At 40.7% G+C, this 19,245-nt stretch overlaps 1 protein-coding gene across 3 annotated transcripts in view; it reads left to right on the top strand.

Moving 5' to 3' along the window:
• TRRAP (transformation/transcription domain associated protein) overlaps window positions 1-19,245 on the top strand; it is a 242,519-nt gene that overhangs the window by 190,975 nt on the left and 32,299 nt on the right. For all 3 annotated transcript variants that reach the window (XM_073590992.1, XM_073590991.1, XM_073590990.1), the window contains 4 exons: window positions 2,348-2,549; window positions 6,306-6,470; window positions 16,820-16,910; window positions 18,195-18,394. In XM_073590992.1, the coding sequence (XP_073447093.1) occupies window positions 2,348-2,549; window positions 6,306-6,470; window positions 16,820-16,910; window positions 18,195-18,394 (658 nt within the window). The remainder of the gene's footprint in view (window positions 1-2,347; window positions 2,550-6,305; window positions 6,471-16,819; window positions 16,911-18,194; window positions 18,395-19,245) is intronic.

Below are 19,245 nucleotides of genomic sequence, written 5' to 3'. Positions count from 1 at the left end.
AGAGATTTAAAAGCCGTCCGGGGATTTGATGCAACAGACAGACCCCCTCTCCATCCTTTTAGTCAAAAATACTTGCCTGCTGATGCAGAAGCCGCTATACATTGCCTGGCAAGTCAGCAATCTGGTTTTCTTGTAAGTGATGTTATGGGTGGGGCTGCAGGTTTCATTGGTCATATTGAAAAGGACATATCCCAGTGTCTGTTTCACTGCCAGGTGTTTTTTCACCTTAATGCATAGGATGCATTAAGGTGAAAAAACACGAACCTTTCGCAACCCCTTTAACACTCTAAAGTACAGTGCATCTGGAAAGTATTCACAGCACTTCACCTTTTCCACATTTTATTATGTTGCAGCCTTTTTCCAAAATTGATTAAATTCAGTATTTTCCTCAAAATTCTACAAACCATACCACATAATGACAACATGAAAGAAGTTTGTTTAAAATCTTTGCAAATTTATTAAACATAAAAAATAAAAAAAATCCCATATACATAAGTATTCACAGCCTTTGCTCAATACTTTGTTGATGCACCTTTGGCACCAATTACAGCCTCAAGTCTTTTTAGGTATGATGCTTCAAGCTTGGCACACCTATTTTTGGCAGTTTCTCCCATTTTCTTTGCAGGACCTCTCAAGCTCCATTAGATTGGATGGGGGAGCGTCGGTGCACGGCCATTTTCAAAACTCTCCAGTTATGTTCAATCGGGTTCAAGTCTGGGCCATTTAAGGACATTCACAGAGTTGTCCCGTAGCCACTCCATCTTGGCTATGTGCTTAGGGTCATTGTCCTATTGGAAGATGAACCTTTCGCCCCAGTCTGAGGTCCAGAGAGCTCTGGAGCAGGTTTTCATCAAGGATGTCTCTGTACATTGCTGCGTTCATCTTTCCCTTGATCCTGCCTAGTCTCCCAGTTTCTGCCGCTGAAAAACATCCCCACAGCATGATGCTGCCACCACCCTGCTTCACTGTAGGGATGGTATTTGCAAGGTGATGAGTGGTGCCTGGTTTCCAACAGACATGACACTTGCCATTCAGGCCAAAGAGTTCATTCTTTGTTTTATCAGACCAGAGAATTTTGTTTCCCATGGTCTGAGAGTCCTTCAGGTACCATTTGGCAAACTCCAGATGGGCTGTCGTGTGCCTTTTACTGAGGAGTGGCTTCCGTCTGGCAACTTTTACAATACAAGCCTGATTGGTGGAGTGCTGCAGAGATGGTTGTTCTTCTGGACGGTTCTCCTCTCTCCAAAGGAAACGCTGGAGCTCTGTCAGAGTGACCATCGGGTTTTTGGTCACCTCCCTGACAAAGGCCCTTCTCCCCGGATTGCTCAGTTTGTCTGGACGGCCCTCTCTAGGAAGAGTCCTGGTGGTTCCAAACTTCTTCCATTTATAGATGATGGAAGCCACTGTGCTCACTGGAACCTTCAATGCTGCAGAAATGTTTCTGTAACCTTCCCCAGATCTGTACCTCGATACAATCCTGTCTCGGTCTACAGACAATTCCTTGGACTTCATGGCTTGGTTTGTGGTCTGACATGCATTATTAACTGTGGGATCTTATATAGACAGGTGTGTGCCTTTCCAAATCATGTCCATTCAACTGAATTGACCACAGGTGGACTTCAATCAAGTTGTAGAAAGATCTTAAGGATGATCAGTGGAAACGGGATGCACCTGAGCTCGATTTTGAGTGTCATAGCAAAGGCTGTGAATACTTATGTACATGTGATTTTTATTTTTTTATTTTTTAATACATTTGCAAAGTTTTCAAACAAACTTCTTTCACATTATTGTCCATTATTGGGTATTGTTTGTAGAATTTTGAGGAAAATAAGGAATTTGATCCATTTTGGAATAAGGCTGTAACATAACAAAATGTGGAAAAAGTGAAGCACTGTGCATACTTCCCGGATGCACTGTATATTATAGGGTTTGGCTTCAGGATTCCACTTTAGAGACAATATTGATATTTTATGTATTGTTTTATTAAAGGAGCGCTATACATTTACCATTGTGTTTGTTTACCACAATCCTTCTCATAATAATTCTTCATTTAGAGAATAAATATGCAAATACATATTTGTGGAAATAATTAGTCAGGATTCATAAATGAGTTAGTAATGGTCCAATTAATCAGTTATAAATGTATGACGAACATTAAAACATTTCTTAGTACTCTTGGCCCCTTGATATAGCTGGAAGCGAATTAGTAATGCAGCGTTGTAATGATGTCTAAATGAGCCTGTATGCCTCCGACTGACTTGTGTGGGGTTTGTTTTAATGATAATATCTGTCGAGTTTTATCACTTTATTTTAACTATGATGAGAAAATGTGCTTGTCTCTTATCAGGTCTGAAGATGCAAACAAGGCTTTTTCTGCTGCGGTGCAGATGCATGATGTCCTGGTTAAAGCATGGGCCATGTGGGGTGACTACCTAGAGAACATTTTTGTGAAAGAACGCCAGCTGCATCTGGGTGTGTCTGCTATTACCTGCTACCTCCATGCCTGCCGCCATCAAAATGAGAGCAAGTCCAGGAAGTATTTGGCAAAGGTATGTGTTTGTGGCCAGTTTTTTTCCTTTTAATTAAACCTTATTGAGGTTGTAGGAAAACACCACAGGGTTACGGAAATTGTAAAGGAGACCTATTTGAACATATGCAAACTGCAACTTGGACCCCTGTCCAGCAAAATACGTGGATATAATATGTGGTGCAAAAACCCCATAGTGTAACGTGGGGCTTGCACTTGACCACCAGTGTAATTTGGGGATTTTTTACACAGACCACCATTTTTAACTGACAGCACTTTAACAAAGACCACCTGCGTAACTGTGGGTACTGTCACACTGATGGCCTGTTTAACTGATCGTACGTGACTTAAAGAGGAAGTAAACTCCCCTTATTATTTTTTACCTATAGGTAAGCCTATAATAAGGCTTACCTATAAGTACTGTAAGTATCTCCTAAACTTGCGCTGTTTAGGAGAGATTTACTGTATACTGTGCTGATTACATTATTGGCGCATGCGATCTGAAGGTACGGCCGCCTGTGCCATTTCTTCAGGGTCCTGTGCCGTTTTGGTGCTTTTATTTCCTGTGAATATATGGTTGTTATGGTTGATTAACCACTTCCCCTCTCACTCCTGTACACCCCCCTATGGACAGAGACATTTTTACATTTGCTATGGGCCTCTTTATTTGACAATACCCATCTTTATAATTACTTAAGATGACAAAGTAACATATACAGTGGGGACGGAAAGTATTCACACCCCCTTAAATTTTTCACTCTTTGTTATATTGCAGCCATTTGCTAAAATCATTTTTTCCTCATTAATGTACACACTGCACCCCATATTGACAGAAAAAACACAGAATTGTTGATATTTTTGCAGATTTATTAAAAAGGAAAAACTGAAATATCACATGGTCCTAAGTATTCAGACCCTTTGCTGTGACACTCATATATTTAAATCAGGTGCTGTCCATTTCTTCTGATCATCCTTGAGATGGTTCTACACCTTCATTGGAGTCCAGCTGTGTTTGATTATACTGATTGGACTTGATTAGGAAAGCCACACACATGTCTATATAAGACATTACAGCTCACAGTGCATGTCAGAGCAAATGAGAATCATGAGGTCAAAGGAACTGCCTGAAGAGCTCAGAGACAGAATTGTGTCAAGGCACAGATCTGGCCAAGGTTACAAAAAAAATTCTGCTGCACTTAAGGTTCGTTTGGGACGACCAGAACCCTTCCTAGAGCTGGCCGTCCAGCCAAACTGAGCTATCGGGGGAGAAGAGCCTTGGTGAGAGAGGTAAAGAAGAACCCAAAGATCATTGTGGCTGAGCTCCAGAGATGCAGTCAGGAGATGGGAGAAAGTTGTAGAAAGTCAACCATCACTGCAGCCCTCCACCATTCGGGGCCTTATGGCAGAGTGGCCCGACGGATGCCTCTCCTCAGTGCAAGACACATGAAAGCCCACATGGAGTTTGCTAAAAAAAAAAAAAAAAACACCTGAAGGATTCCAAGATGGTGAGAAATAAGATTCTCTGGTCTGATGAGACCAAAATAGAACTTTTTGGCCTTAATTCTAAGCGGTATGTGTGGAGAAAACCAGGCACTGCTCATGACCTGTCCAATACGGTCCCAACAGTGAAGCATGGTGGTGGCAGCATCATGCTGTGGGGGTGTTTTTCAGCTGCAGGGACAGGACGACTGGTTGCAATCGAGGGAAAGATGAATGCGGCCAAGTACAGGGATATCCTGGACGAAAACCTTCTCTAGAGTGGTCAGAACCTCAGACTGGGCCGAAGGTTTACCTTCCAACAAGACAATGACCCTAAGCACACAGCTAAAATAACGAAGGAGTGGCTTCACAACAACTCTGTGACTGTTCTTGAATGGCCCAGTCAGAGCCCTGACTTAAACCCAATTGAGCATCTCTGGAGAGACCTAAAAATAGCTGTCCACCAACGTTTACCATCCAACCTGACAGAACTGGAGAGGATCTCCAAGAAGGAATGGCAGAGGATCCCCAAATCCAGGTGTGAAAAACTTGTTGCATTTTTCCCAAAAAGACTCATGGCTGTATTAGATCAAAAGGGTGCTTCTACTAAATACTGAGCAAGGGGTCTGAATACTTAGGACCATGTGATATTTCAGTTTTTCTTTATTAATAAATCTGCAAAAATGTCAGCAATTCTGTGTTTTTCTGTCAATATGGGGTGCTGTGTGCACATTAATGAGGAATAAAATAAACTTAAATGATTTTAGCAAATGGCTGCAATATAACAAAGAGTGAAAAATTTAAGAGGGTCTGAATACTTTACGTCCCCACAGTATATTGTTTAAAGGTAGGTATATGAAGCATGAAATGAGGCATGAAGGTAAAAAACCTACTGTGAGCTGCTACCCTGAGCCCCCTCTTAATCTAGCCATGTGCTAGGGATCCTCAGCTGTCCTGGGTGTCTCTCTCCTCTTATTGGCTGAAACACAGCAATGGGAGTCATTGGCTCCAACTGCTGTGAATCACAGCCAGTGAGCCAATGAGGAGAGAGTGGGGGGCGAGGCCTGAGCCACGGCTCCATGTGTCTTATAGATGCATAGAGCGGGGCTTATGAGCGAGCACACACCAGTGCCCCCAAAGAAAGTGGCTTACTATTTGGGCACTGGTCAAGGGGAAGGAGCCAGGAGCGCCAGCCTGGGGACTCGAGAAGAAGACAAAGGGCAACTGCCCCAGCCTATAATTGGCCTTAATAACAATAAGCACATGGAAGGGCGATGCATGACAAAGAAAAATTCCTAGGTCAACGTACCAGCCAGCCTGCAACAAACCGAATTGTCCTATCTAACAATTCACGTTAGTTTGCACACATTTGCAAATACATACGTAACCTGCAGAGGCCGCGACAAGGTACCCCAGTATTATCTGCAGTCCTAACGCTACAAATTTTGAGAGCCTCCATAGTAGGAGCACATATAGTAATGGATAGATTAAGGGCGGGTTTGCCTACTCCTCCTCAAGGGCACAGGGGAGCACTGGACACCCAGCAGATAGCACAGCGCAAGTAAATATATCATGTTTATTATTTAAAAAAAAAAAAAAACTTTTATTATCACTTTTAGGAAAAAAAGGCTTTCTTTCTGTGATATGGTTTTTTAAAAAATGTATTTTTTAGCGCAGCCCCCCTTTTTTTTTTTTTTGCACTTTTTAAAGTTGTATCACTAGACAAATGAACAAATGAAAAAAAAAGTTTAAATATTAATGGGTAATAATTAAAAAAGCTGAAAGAATAGTTTTTAAAGTGCAATTCCAGGATCCAACTAAGGATAAAACTGCCCCAGTGTGAAAGTACCCTTTAAAGTGAAGAATTCTTTACCGTCATTTTAGCGTTACTTTACGGCCGCTAGCGGGGCACTTTTTTTAACCCCTGCTAGCGGCCAACTAAGGGGGTTAATATCACCTGTGTTGTGCTTTTCAGGCGCTTCGGAAGCGCTGCCCATTCATTCCCATTGGCAGGGGCGTTTTAGAAGCGGTGTATACAACGCTCCCACAACGCCCCAAAGATGCTGCTTGCAGGACTTTTTTTTTTTTTTCCCCGTTCCGCAAGTGCACTGCCCCAGTTTGAAAGCACTCGGGCTTTCACACTGGGGAGACATGTAATGTGCTATTTTTAGCACTAAAACGCCTGAAAATTGATTCCATGTGAAAGTACCCTTAGTGTAGGTGCACTACTACTTTTTATACATTTTTTTTTTTTTTTTTGCTCAGTTTAATTTACAATAAAAATATGTTCTGATTCCAGGTACTCTGGCTTCTGAGCTTTGACGATGACAAGAACACACTAGCAGATGCTGTAGACAAGTACTGCATTGGGGTTCCACCTATCCAGTGGTTGGCATGGATTCCACAACTTCTAACCTGTCTAGTTGGCTCAGAAGGCAAACTCCTTCTAAACCTCATCAGCCAGGTAAGCTTTGCTGCTCTTATATCAATGTTTAGATATAAATTATGTCACTAACCCCTTTTTTGCTAAAAAGAGAGCTCCCCGAAAGAAGGGGAAATGGCTTAACACTGAATTCCTTATAGAGATGACAAACATACAATTTCTTTCTCCTACATTGAGGGTCACATGAAGTCTTTCACCTTCAGGTTATACTGCTGCTTGCAGGAGGATTGGACACTGGCAAACAAAAAAAAAATGTAGGCTAGCCCCAGGGTAACCCCTCCCACTACCACCATTCCAGGGACAAGGTGGTGTTGAAGCCTGGGACTTCCTTTTTGCTTAAGACAGTTTCTGCCTTTCGCTAGGACAACATTCTTCCAATGCTCTCTCCGGCTTCATTACACCAGGAAATTTCCCTCCTTTGTCTGGATGTGGTTTGTGCTGTCTTTTAGCCATTATTTCTATCAGAAAGACTGATTCCCTTTTAGTCATGGTCCTGTAGAGAGGTACACCAGTTTCTCGTTCTATCATCTCCAGGTGGCTCAGACAGACCATGGTATAAGAATATTGCCTCAATAATGAGGTTCTACCCTTTTCTTTCAAGGCACGCTTTGCTAGATCTACGAGTGCTTTTATGGCTTTTTGTCATCAGGCCCCTGATTTCCCAGATTTGCAAGGCTGCCACTTGGTCTACTGTTCACATGTTCTCTAGGTGGACATTGCTGCCCCATCTGATGCCAGCTTCCCATGTAAGGTCTTTTAGGCAGTACTTTGAGCTGCAGGCAGTCTGCAGTTCTCTGTTTAATTGGGGCTGTTAGCATTTGTAGTCGTGGGGAAATGAGAGAAATCCAATTACATTGGGAAAAATGACACTTCTGCAGGAGTTCGGTGCAGGTATCCCCAGTGCTCACCATGTTACGAAGAAGCAATGTTCAGGTATCCCCAGTGCTCACCATGTTACGAAGAAGCAATGTTTTAACAGTTAAAAACAGTTTAAAAAAATCATAGCTGGCTGCGGCTTGAAATCAAAAGACATTTTTTATTATTATCAAATTACTTATGCTGCAGTTGTATGTTCTGTACATTTTTTAGTGAAAGTAGAGTTTACTGTTAATGAACAATTTTCTCAGCACGGTAGAAGCTGCAAGTCTCTATCAATAAATTATTTCCCTGTGTGTGTGTGGGTACATTAACACAACCACTGTGCTGGGTTTTGCATGTGATCCTTCGTATGACACTTAAGGCTCAAAGCCATATATTTGTGTTTTGATAGCCCAAGATTATCTCTCTGCAGTGTTAATGCATTGCTTCGGGGAGGCCTCCATTTCAGAGGACCTAAACTGTTAAAGCTGTGTTTAAAAGCACACTGTAAATAGATTTAAATAGTGGGTATATCTTATTATCGAGCTCATGCCCTGGCTAATTATTTCATAAAGGCAAATGGAAATGAGTAGCAATTGCCTCATATTTCACTATAATTGTTCTGTGCATTGAACAGAATACTAAAAAGTAGGAAATGGCTTCTGAAAATCCATTAATGCGCTCATGTTTGCGCAGTAAGTAACAAAATAAAAGGAGAATGAGAGCATTTATAGTGTTCTTGTTAATGTGAAAAGTTTTAGGTCATTACTAATAACATGTTAAAGGGGCTGTCTGCTATTTCGGAGAATTGGTCAATTACATCTTGATCTTTTGGCAAATTAAGGTGCCAAGTCCTTTAGGACAGTGTTTCTCAACTCCAGTCCTCAAGGCGCCCCAACAGGTCATGTTTTCAGGATTTCCCTCATCTGAAACGGCTTTGGGAATTACTAAGGCATTGAAACTGATCAAATCACCTGTGCAAAATAATGGGAATCCTGAAAACATGACCTGTTGGTGCGCCTTGAGGACTGGAGTTGAGAAACACTGCTTTAGGATACAAGCCTGTTTCCCAGTGTTTAAAAGTTCATTCTGGGTGTGCAGCTTAAAGAAACACCATGGTTGATTTAATAAATGCAAATAGGTTGTTCACTTAGTGAGGAAAGTTACACTTTGCAAGGGAATTTCCCTCAGAGCTTAGTAAATGTGGTACTCATGTACAAGGAAAAAGAGTAGTTTTTTTTTTTTTTGCACATTATTGGATGATGGAAATCAGCAGTGCTTCACCTCATTCACTGAGCTCTGGGAAAAATTCCCTTGCAAGGTGTAACTTCCCTTGCAAATTGAACAGCCTATTTGCCTTTAGTAAATCAACCCCACTGTCACTTTGCCCATGAAGGACAAGATAACAGTATCTTTTTACGAAAGGGATTCTCCAAGCACCTTATACTCGCCTATTACTGCTCCTTCCTTCTTTGCAGATGGCACTGAAGTCAGCCTTGTTAGTGACTTGGTGGAGATGTGACATCCCTCTTCAGGTCAAGTGTCCAGGACTAGAGATTGGTTGCCATGCCCGGCCACCATCACAGGTGAACAGGTCACAAGCTCCCCTTGTACCTGGAAGTGCTGGGTACTTTTGGCAGCTGCTGAGGAACAAGAAGCTGCGAAAGAGAAGCAGGTGTGACCAGTAATTAGGCTGAAGGATGTCCTTTTGTAGAGGCACTGTCACACTGCCTTGCATAGACAAAGTGACAGTGTTTTAAAATAGCTTGTAAATACATGAGGCATAACATATTGGTTCATTAAATATGCAGGCTTTGCTTTACTACTTTGCAGTGCTGCACAATGATTATGCCTCTTCTCATAGTGCAAGTTTAAATGTCTACTGACCTACTGGAAATAATGCATTCCCCATGTTTGCTATCTTATCAGTTATTAAAACCTGTACCGAGAAAATAAGTAGACTGCCATTGCTGAGCTCTTATTTTGGAAATGATAGTTGCCTGGCTGATATGCTGATCCAAAGAATTTAGTGCTCGAAATATGGCATTCTACTGACACACCTTGATTGTATAGCCACCAGTTGCATTCCTTTTTTATTAGAACTGAGGTCATCATTAGTTGCGGATTTGCCAGATTATTGTATGGGCCTGATTGTCAAACGTTTTGGTTCCACCCTTACCAGTCACCACTTATCCTACTGTCACTATTTTCAAACAAGGCTTCGGTGGGGTGGCACAGTGTTGTAGTGGATAGCACTTTCGCCTAGCAGTACGAAGGGTCGCTGGTTCGAATCCCAACCACGACACTTACCTGCCTGGAGTTTGCATGTTCTCCCTGACTCCAAAGACATGTTGGTAGGTTAATTGGATCCTGTCTAAATTGTCCCTAGTATGTATGAATGTGAGTTAGGGACCTTAGAGTGTAAGCTCCTTGAGGGTATGGACTGATGTGAATGTACAATGTATATGTAAAGCGCTGCGTAAATGGACAGCGCAATATAAGTACCTGAAATAAATAGATAAAATAAATAAATATCCGAGATGTACAAGACTGCCGTCTTGCCTTACTGTACCAACATGACTAGCTTAACTGATGTTAGATTTGGCCACAAAGTTTTCCAGTTATCCATGTTGTTTAGCCTGGTCATATCCTGCTTCTGTGTCTTTTAGATATTTTATTGCTTTTACATCGCTACCTTTGAAAGCATTACTTTTAAACTTTCTCGGTTTTCTGCTGTTGCCACATTTTCTTAATCCTTTCCTTGTACTGAGCTAATCTACCCACACTCCTCCGCTTAATACTTATCCAGTTCTGGACCTCTGGGGCTCAACTGCAATGTTTACAACCAGCTGGCTGTCCTCTTCTTACAGCTGCCCACGCATGCACAGTAGAGCCCCATTCACTTATGAATGTTTTGGAAAGTTTGCTTAAAACTTAGAGGAACCACAGTCTGCTCACATACTTTGTAATAAAAACCATCTTTGCCATTCTGAAGCTTCTCTCCAACCACTGTACATTATTTATATATACTGTGATTCTGTACTTGCCAAATACGCTGCAGAAATCTCCCTCGATGGCGTCTGGCTGCAGCTATTTTAACTGTGGGCAGCTGAAGATGCTGCCTGTTCACTTCCTGGAATTACACAGAGGTACACCTCCCAGCTCTGCAGCTTTCATTGTTCCTCTTATGACTCATTCCCCTTCCCTTCCTGGCAAACTCTCACGAGAGTTAGAGAGAGAGCTGTGCATGATGTTATAAGCCTAGGCTAAATACCAGGTAATAAAATTGGAGTAAAGTCCTGAAATAATACCAGCAAGTGTACTACTCTCAGCATAATTTATCTTTTAAGCGAAGCCTGATTTCCTGTTTAGTTTGTTCTGTTGAGTCCTGAATTTTTTTTTTTAATATCTTATTTTATATTATAGTTTTCTTGTACTAAGATAATGCTGAATTCTGTTGCTGGTTACAGCAGAATTATGAACTGCTCTCTTAAACAACCTTTTAGCACCAAAGTCATGCATGCGTCTGTCTCTGTATTCACAGCACTGATTGCTTAAATCGTGGTTGCTTCAATGTACTTGCCCTATGTACCCGCCATATTAACCAGTCAGCCTGTTATTTGCCTATTAAAGCTTTTGTTTGTGTTTTATTAGAACAAACAGGAGCGTGTACAAGGTTAATTTTTATATTATTAGTTTACATTAATGGCATTCTACTATTTTCATGGTGACGATTTGTTCCTTTCCCCTAGAGTGAATAGAGAAACCGTACATTGAGTGAGAATCCTGCCCTTTTCATTATGCCACCGGTTGCCATGGAAACACTGTCCTTGTTATAAATTACATTCCTGTGTCCTGCCTCACAAGTGACATGATTTGTGCATATTTTATGAAGCCTTGTTAGGAGAATAGTGCTTATGATAAAACGTTCCACCACAAGGTGGTTTAACATCATCAGCATATGAGCAAGGTATGTTAACCCTTTTGGTGCCAGAAGGCTTGCATATCTATGCTGGGCAAGATTTCTCGAAGCAGAATTGTATCTTACAGCATGTTTTGAGGCAAAAGAAATGTGGCAGAATTGCCATCTTTGTTTTGTTGACACTTGAATTTGAACCTGTTGGGGTTATACTGCTGCATACAGGAGGATTTGTACACTGGCAAATAGAAAAAAAGCGGATACCCTGGTATAACTCCTCTTATACTCCTAGCATGTCTTAGATTTTTGTTGGTGTCCTGGGAGGATGGACATCTCTTCTCTGTTCTGTTAAGAAAACTCTAACCTTTTTGCTAGTTTTTTTTCTTCAGTCAAGATTTCTCCACAAGCTGCTGAGCAGGTCTCTATATATAGATATCCAGACCTAATGCTTCTCCACGCTAGCGTTTGGAGGCCATACCCACACCCGACTGGACTAGACAATTGCAAGGTTAGCCTGGACTGTTCAGGCACTGGGCTCTACATTGTGCTGCCTTCTAGACCTAAGTGGACTGTGTTAGCCGCTGATCGCTTTTCACATTCATAGACATGGCACAGCCCCACGTGTGACCCTTGACTTTGTAGACCTACTTTGTGAGTAGGCCACATTGGCCAAGTATAAGGAGCTACAACGTTACTAGGGCCTTTGGGCACTATTTAAAATTGCCAAAGTCAGTTGATTGCAGAATAAAATTAACGTTGAGGGGCTGACCATCTCTGCTTGGTTAAGTCTTGTGCGTACCACACTTTCTTTCCCACCATTCAGCATGGAGGAAGCAACCTCAGTAGGAGATCTCCCTTCATAGTTTGGATGCAGTTCATATTGTGTACGCTTTACAGCTATGGCTTTTATTGGGAAGACTGACTGTCATCTTCGATAGTTCCATAAAGGATGACCATCTTTTAATTCCATCATTTCTCTGTAGTTCAGACAGATCATCACTAATACTTATGGTCCTAAAGACTGGATTCCATCCTTTCATGTCAAGGTGCACTCTCCTAGGTCTATGAGTGCTGCTTGCACTTTTTGGCATTGGGCTACTGTTTCCTAGATTTGCAACCTGGTCTTCAGTTCACACATTCTTGGAGTTTCACCAGGTGGGATGTTCAGGCCTCATTTGATGCCAGCTTCAGGCATAAGGTTTTATAGGTGGCTCTTTGAGCTGTAGTTTGTCCCTAGTTCTGTAATTTTCTTTTGGGCCATTTAGTGTTTTATTATGGTTGCCCACCCTTCAAACTGTTTTTGGATGTCCCAACAGTCTTTACATTTCTGTGTCCCTTAGTGAACAAAAAAAATGGATTTTTGTAATAACTGAAAAATCTATTTCTTTGAGTTCATTGACAAGTCCCACCCTCTCTATGTCTGTGATTTATGCTTTTGTTACTGCCTTTTCACCAAACCGAGTAATGCGGTGGCATGCCACACAGTTTCTGTCTACAGAATATATTTCACTGCTACAAAAAGATGGATTGGGTGTGTTCACCAGCACTTGTTTGGAGTTCTTTATGTGGACATTATGCACTGTTACATTTTTTAATAATTCTTTGTGTTGTGTCACCATATTATCTCATTTGATGTCACTAATGTGGTCTGTTTTGAATATGCTGTGCTATTATTATGCCATTGGATTGTAAATACTTTGATTCTGTATTTTGGAGAAGTTAGGAAAAGTGTTCTTGTTTTATATTTACAAAGTGCCACACGTTATTGCTTATATAGTATAATTATATTATACCGGGATATTCAGTCGACGGTTTTGGATTATGTGATCCAGGCACAGATTTGTTTGCCACTGTCCAAATGATCCTGTAGGTGGCAGTATAATCCTAACAGTCTCTGAATTCTGATGTCCCTCAATGAGCTCCAAAAAAATTGAGTTTCACAATAAATGCAATTTTTTTTTTGCAGGTAAAGAATATATATATATATATATAAGTTTTTTTTTGTTATGTGCCTGAAAAGCATTGCACCCACAATAAGCAGATCGTGGGTGTAGTGCCATGGTCCTATAGACCGTCTGTGTAGCTGTCTGCCTGTTCCTCTGATACGTACAGGCACTTGCACTCTGACAGGAAGATTTAATGAACTATTAGAGCGCTCAACAGTGCCCTGGTGGTTCATTGAGAACTGCAAGCCGACAGCCCTAAAGGCTGTCAGTAGTTGTAGTTTTCACAGAACACTCTTCTAGATTGTGACAGCGAGTGGGGGAAAAAGATCCCCGCTGGCTGCCAAAACAGGGTATCAGGGGGTGTGGGGGCTCGTGCATCTGTAACATGTTACACCCTGAATGTGGGTATAACGTGTCACAAAAGGTGAACTTATCCTTTATAGTGTGTTTAAAGCCAAAGCATTTTTTTTTGTTTAGGATAAAGTAGGAGAGGATTAGAAGCTCAAATGTTATGGCTTTGTGTCCACACTACGGAGGTTGACTTTATAATTGTTCCGGCTGACCATTCTCTCTGAGACTGAAAGTGGGAGCTATTACCAGAACTGACAATGGGGACACTTGCTATGGTAACAACCATATAAAATTAGATCGTCCTTGTCTTTTTCCTGTTGTGTCTGCAGTACAGTAATGCCCCGTACACACGGTCGGACTTTGTTCGGACATTCCGACAACAAAATCCTAGGATTTTTTCCGACGGATGTTGGCTCAAACTTGTCTTGCATACACACGGTCACACAAAGTTGTTGGAAAATACGATCGTTTTAAACGCGGTGACGTAAAACATGTACGTCGGGACTATAAACGGGGCAGTGGCCAATAGCTTTCATCTCTTTATTTATTCTGAGCATGCGTGGCACTTTGTCCGTCGGATTTCTGTACACACGATCGGAATTTCCGACAACGGATTTTGTTGTCGGAAAATTTTATCTCCTGCTCTCCAACTTTGTGTGTCGGAAAATCCGATGGAAAATGTCCGATGGAGCCCACACACGGTCGGAATTTCCGACAACACGCTCCGATCGGACATTTTCCATCGGAAAATCCGACCGTGTGTACGGGGCATAAGGCTGGCCATGCATTATACAATTTTCTTATTCAATTTCCTTTAGATTTACCTTCAACTATGTAGTGAAGGGGCCAGTCTGATTGCATACAAATTGAAAGTGTTTAGGTATGACCTCCTATTATATGGTTTTGGTAAATCTAAAAGAAAATTGTATAATCTATGACCAGCCTAATGGCAGGAAGACACAATAAGAAAATTGGGTGAAAATTTCCATTCTGCGAAGAATTGGACGATTTTCTACTCGTTGATGCCCAGCAAGTAATACCCAATATCTATATTGTGAATGAAAAAGACAGATTGGAAAAATGGTGTCGTATCATTTGCGAATGAACAATATTCTATTCGTTGGTGTGAAGGTCATCCGTAAAACATCTCTTGAACATTATCACCATGACCGGAACTAGTAGATGGCCCCACTTGCATGTGAGACGTCAATGCTACGTATGAAATTGATTGCTCTTTTAAAGATTTTTTTTGATTGGTTAATGTTAGCGACGATTTCGACCAACGAACGCTGTTTCGTTGGTTGGTGTTTGAGCGATCGATGGATTTCTAACCGTGTATTCCTGCTTTAAGTAAAAATCTTTTGAATGGGACACAGATGACAAAAATAATTGGTTTTAACCCTTCCTTTATATTCAAATGTTGGGTTTAGTTGCAGGATTAATATTCATTGTAGCAGTTTTTTAATTTATTTAGACAAGTGGTAACGGTTTGTTTTCAGACACTCCTTTTATACGTATGCTTTTTGTCTCTTTGTGTGTGGTATTCACAGCGGTAAATGGAACTAGTATATCAATTTAAAACTGAGTTCCACCCACAAATTATTTTTTTTAAATATATCTGTTACGATTATGTTATGTTGTTTTGGCATTGGTTCCTGTGGTAAATAGCGCCGCTTTAGTTCGTTTTAAAAATAAAAACTTACCTTATATTCCTTATGCTCGGGCGTTCCTATCTTGCTTGTGGGCAGGTGAAGCCCACACGCATTAACTTCCAGGTTTCGGTGCTGCTGAATAAACAGCATGCATCGCCCTTTCTCGCGCATGCGCAGTAAGGTCATTTAGCCATGATTCTAACCCTCAGCGCTGCCCACTGACTCCTGGGAAATGATGACACACATCTCCCAGGAGCATTAGCGAACACAGGCGCCAAGGGAAATGACGTCAGGCACCACAGAGAGGAAGGGGGCAGATTACAAGGGACCACATAGCAACAGCCCAGAACAATTTATGTGTGAAAAAAAAAAAAACATTTTCAAATGTTTTTTCTGATGCTTTTTTCCTGTTTATTAATGTAAAGTTAATTTTGTGGGTGGAACTTCGCTTTAAGGATAGGCAGATCATTCTGTGTGATCCAAATATAACTGGTCACACCTTTTACGACTCTCTTTTTTTTTTTTTTTATGTTCTAGTTTTTTTTAATTTCTATTTTTTTTATTTTGAAGATGTTATTTCTCCTTTCTTTCCACTGAATTGGTGAATTGTTTCTACCTATTTGATCAGCTCTCCTTTAAAAAAAATCTCTAGCTTCCAAAGGTCTGTCTGTACCTGATTAAATCTGTCAAGTCATGTTTTGTATTTTGATGCATTCCACTAAATAAAGAATCAGAAAAAAACATAATAGTTATAGTTTTTATTAGTTATTAGGGATGCAATATTACACAACACACCTTGCAACCCAGTTGAATAAAGACCTTTTCCACCACTTAGTACTTTCACCAGGGTTGCAATAACTGTGGCTTAAATCTCTTAGAGATGTCATATTTTTTTCAAAGGCAAAATGTTGTATTACTTATTTGTCCCCGAATAGGCAGACGCTGTGGTAAGAGCGGTTTCTTTTTACACTAAAGATATTTTCCGCCTTTGGTGATTCAGTTATACGGAGTAAGGTTACCCTCTAATGGGCACTGCCAACGTGCACCACCGGGTACGCTGGGAATTGTGGCCTCATTTATAGACTTGCTGGTGTCATTATGCCTGCTGTTTTTTCTTCAGCAGGTTGCTGCTATCTTGCTGTGCTGATCAGATTATGCTGCCTCTTGATTTTATACGGAAAGATGATCAAAGGAATGTTCTTTAATTGACCCTTAACAAAAGGTGTTAAGAAAAAACTGCTGACAAGGCCGACTGGACACAGTTTCAGTTTGCCATGCTGAGACATGACATTGGCTAACAGTCCTATTCAACAAGCTCAGTAATGATAGCTGTTTTTCCACTCTGTGATGTAGGTTTATATATTTTTTTAAGCCATTATTTATTTATTTTTTTAAAGTTCTACAAAACATGTTTCAAATTTTTTAATTGTAATTTTGACAAACCCGGTTTCTCGTACAATGTCATTTATTGTGTCTACTCTGCCTAGCTCAGTTTGAATTGCCAAGAACTGGCATGGTGGCTTAAACAGGCCATAATACTTCAGGAAGCCATCATCATTTATTGTAGGAAGTATATACAGGCAAGGTTTCTTTCCACTTCGGAGTAAAAATAGCAGTAAAGTCTGTTCTCTTTTTCTTGCTCAGGTTGGCAGAGTTTATCCTCAAGCTGTGTATTTTCCCATCCGGACTCTTTATTTAACGCTGAAGATCGAGCAGAGGGAGCGTTACAAGAGCGGTGAGTCTCACGCTTAAGAGAATCAAATCTCTTGATTTTTACACATTTATTGCACCAGGGAAGGAAGTAATTTCATGGTTCCTTTTTGTGTGCTGACACAGCGTAAGGGAGAAAAGACTCGAAAATATGGCTTGCCACTAACTAAACATTTTTCTTCTGCAGCTTCTGAGCAGGTTTGATATAAAATGGTCACAGAGTCTACCTCGCATTAGAAAACAATTTAATGCTGGCTTGTACTTTCCTGCACATTGAGATTCTTCACTACTTCATTTTTTCATACTCACCTTGGACATGAATCTAGTCTTGCTCCTCATTTCTATTCTAAGTGCCCTCGGTGTGTGTATGTATGTGTGTGTATGTATGTGTATATATATATATATATATATATATATATATATATATATATATATATATATATATATATATATATATATATATACACACACACTGTATGTACTGTGTGTGTGTATATGTATATATAATTATTTGTATATATAATTTATGAAAAATACATTTTTTTTTATATATAAATATCAGAGTTTCGGATGTCTGCCATTTGGCATGCCATCAGTGGGACCCACCTTTCTTTAAGTGCCACTAGATATTTAAGTAGAGGGATGGTACAATAAACAGGTACAGCTTATGTGGGAGGATTTGTTTCATCTCTGTGCATCACCTTAGACCAGTCACTTCACTGGGTATATGTAAAGGTTTACAACCACAAAGTCTTAAGGGGGCTAAAGTGATGTATCTCATGTTCGTTATTTCATGCTCCACTAGAGATAATTGGCAGCTGCCTAAAATCAGAATCCATCCAATCCAGTGACAATATGTTAAAAATGTTGGTGTCTGTCTCCAAGACTGACATGTTGTTCTAGAAGTTTCATGTAAACCCCTACAGAGTCCTGGATGATGTAATCTCTTAAAGGATGCAAGGATTAAACTGTGACACCCAAAAATTCTTTAAATACAATTGTAACAGAAAAAAAAAAAAAAAAAAAAAAGGAATGCGGCAAGTAGCTGATGTAATTTATTTTATTTTTATTTATTTCAGTTACTTATATATCGCCGTCAATTTATGCAGCGCTTTTACATATACATTATACATTCACATCAGTCCCTACCCTCAAGGAGCTTACAACCTAAGGTCCCTAACTCACATTCATTCATACTAGGACCAATTTAGACTGGATCCGATTTACCTACCAGCATGTCTTTGGAGCATGGAAGGAAACCGGAGTATATTATCACTTATAATGGCTTGATTGTGTTATTGCCTTACAGACTCTGGACAGCACCAGCCGAGTTCAGTCGGCACCCAGTCACATTCCGCTTCTGACCCAGGACCAATCAGAGCCACAGCGCCCATGTGGAGGTGCAGCAGAATCATGCACATGCAACGGGAGCTGCACCCCACTTTGTTGTCATCACTGGAGGGCATTGTGGACCAGATGGTTTGGTTCAGAGAGAACTGGCATGAAGAGGTAAGTGCAGTGTGGAACTCTACGTTCACCTACAGGGTCATGCCTCTAACACAATTTTTGCAGGAAATGTGCTTTAAAGCAAAACACCTTTAAAGATGTCTGGCCAATTATCGTACTATTTTCAGAACCGTGATCCTCATTCTGATGAGCATTGATTCAGAGTGATGATACTGTCCTAAGTGAACTGCTTTGCATTAGGGATTGTTTATAACGAACAGGATTCAAATTGCCTATTTTTATTTAGTCACAAACTGGTAGCAGGATACAACTAATCAAGCGAATGGGTGATCATATTATGAGATCATTCTAGCCTTAGAAGGGCATTAACTACTAACAAATTTAATGCCTAAATCCCAGAAACTTGAAAATCCTTCCTTGCTGTGGGACTGTGCCCCCCTCTCCCCCGTTAGATCTCAGGGACATGGAAATGTAAACTTACCTAATCCACCACACCTCTGCACTGCTAGACCAGACTCCACAGTGCCTTCTCCCCATCCCTCAGTAGACTAAGGTCCTGATGCCATCAAGACCAATGCGGACACTGAGGGGCAGTCCACTGCCAGAGCATAGAATCCGTTTCCTGGAGAGTGGAGGATCAGGTAAGTAAAAGCACTTTTTTTTTTCCCTCCTAGACCTAAACGAGCAGGTAACCCTTGCAGTGCTGGCACATCCCCACTGCAGGGGAGAGTGTTCAGAATTCCTGGATTAGAGAATTTTATTGAACATTTGAACATTCTAATTCTTAAATTTACGTGTTGTCAAAAACAGTTTGGTGTGACTTTTTTCCCCCGTACAAATCCCCCAGTATTTGGAGAGTCATTTTAAACAAACGCATCCTAAAATTGATTTTA

This window comes from Aquarana catesbeiana, linkage group LG06, assembly GCF_042186555.1.
Source record: "Aquarana catesbeiana isolate 2022-GZ linkage group LG06, ASM4218655v1, whole genome shotgun sequence".
Classification (NCBI taxonomy): domain Eukaryota; kingdom Metazoa; phylum Chordata; class Amphibia; order Anura; family Ranidae; genus Aquarana; species Aquarana catesbeiana.
The sequence above is the reverse complement of the archived record's forward strand: the minus strand, read 5'-3'. Positions and strand labels throughout refer to the sequence as shown.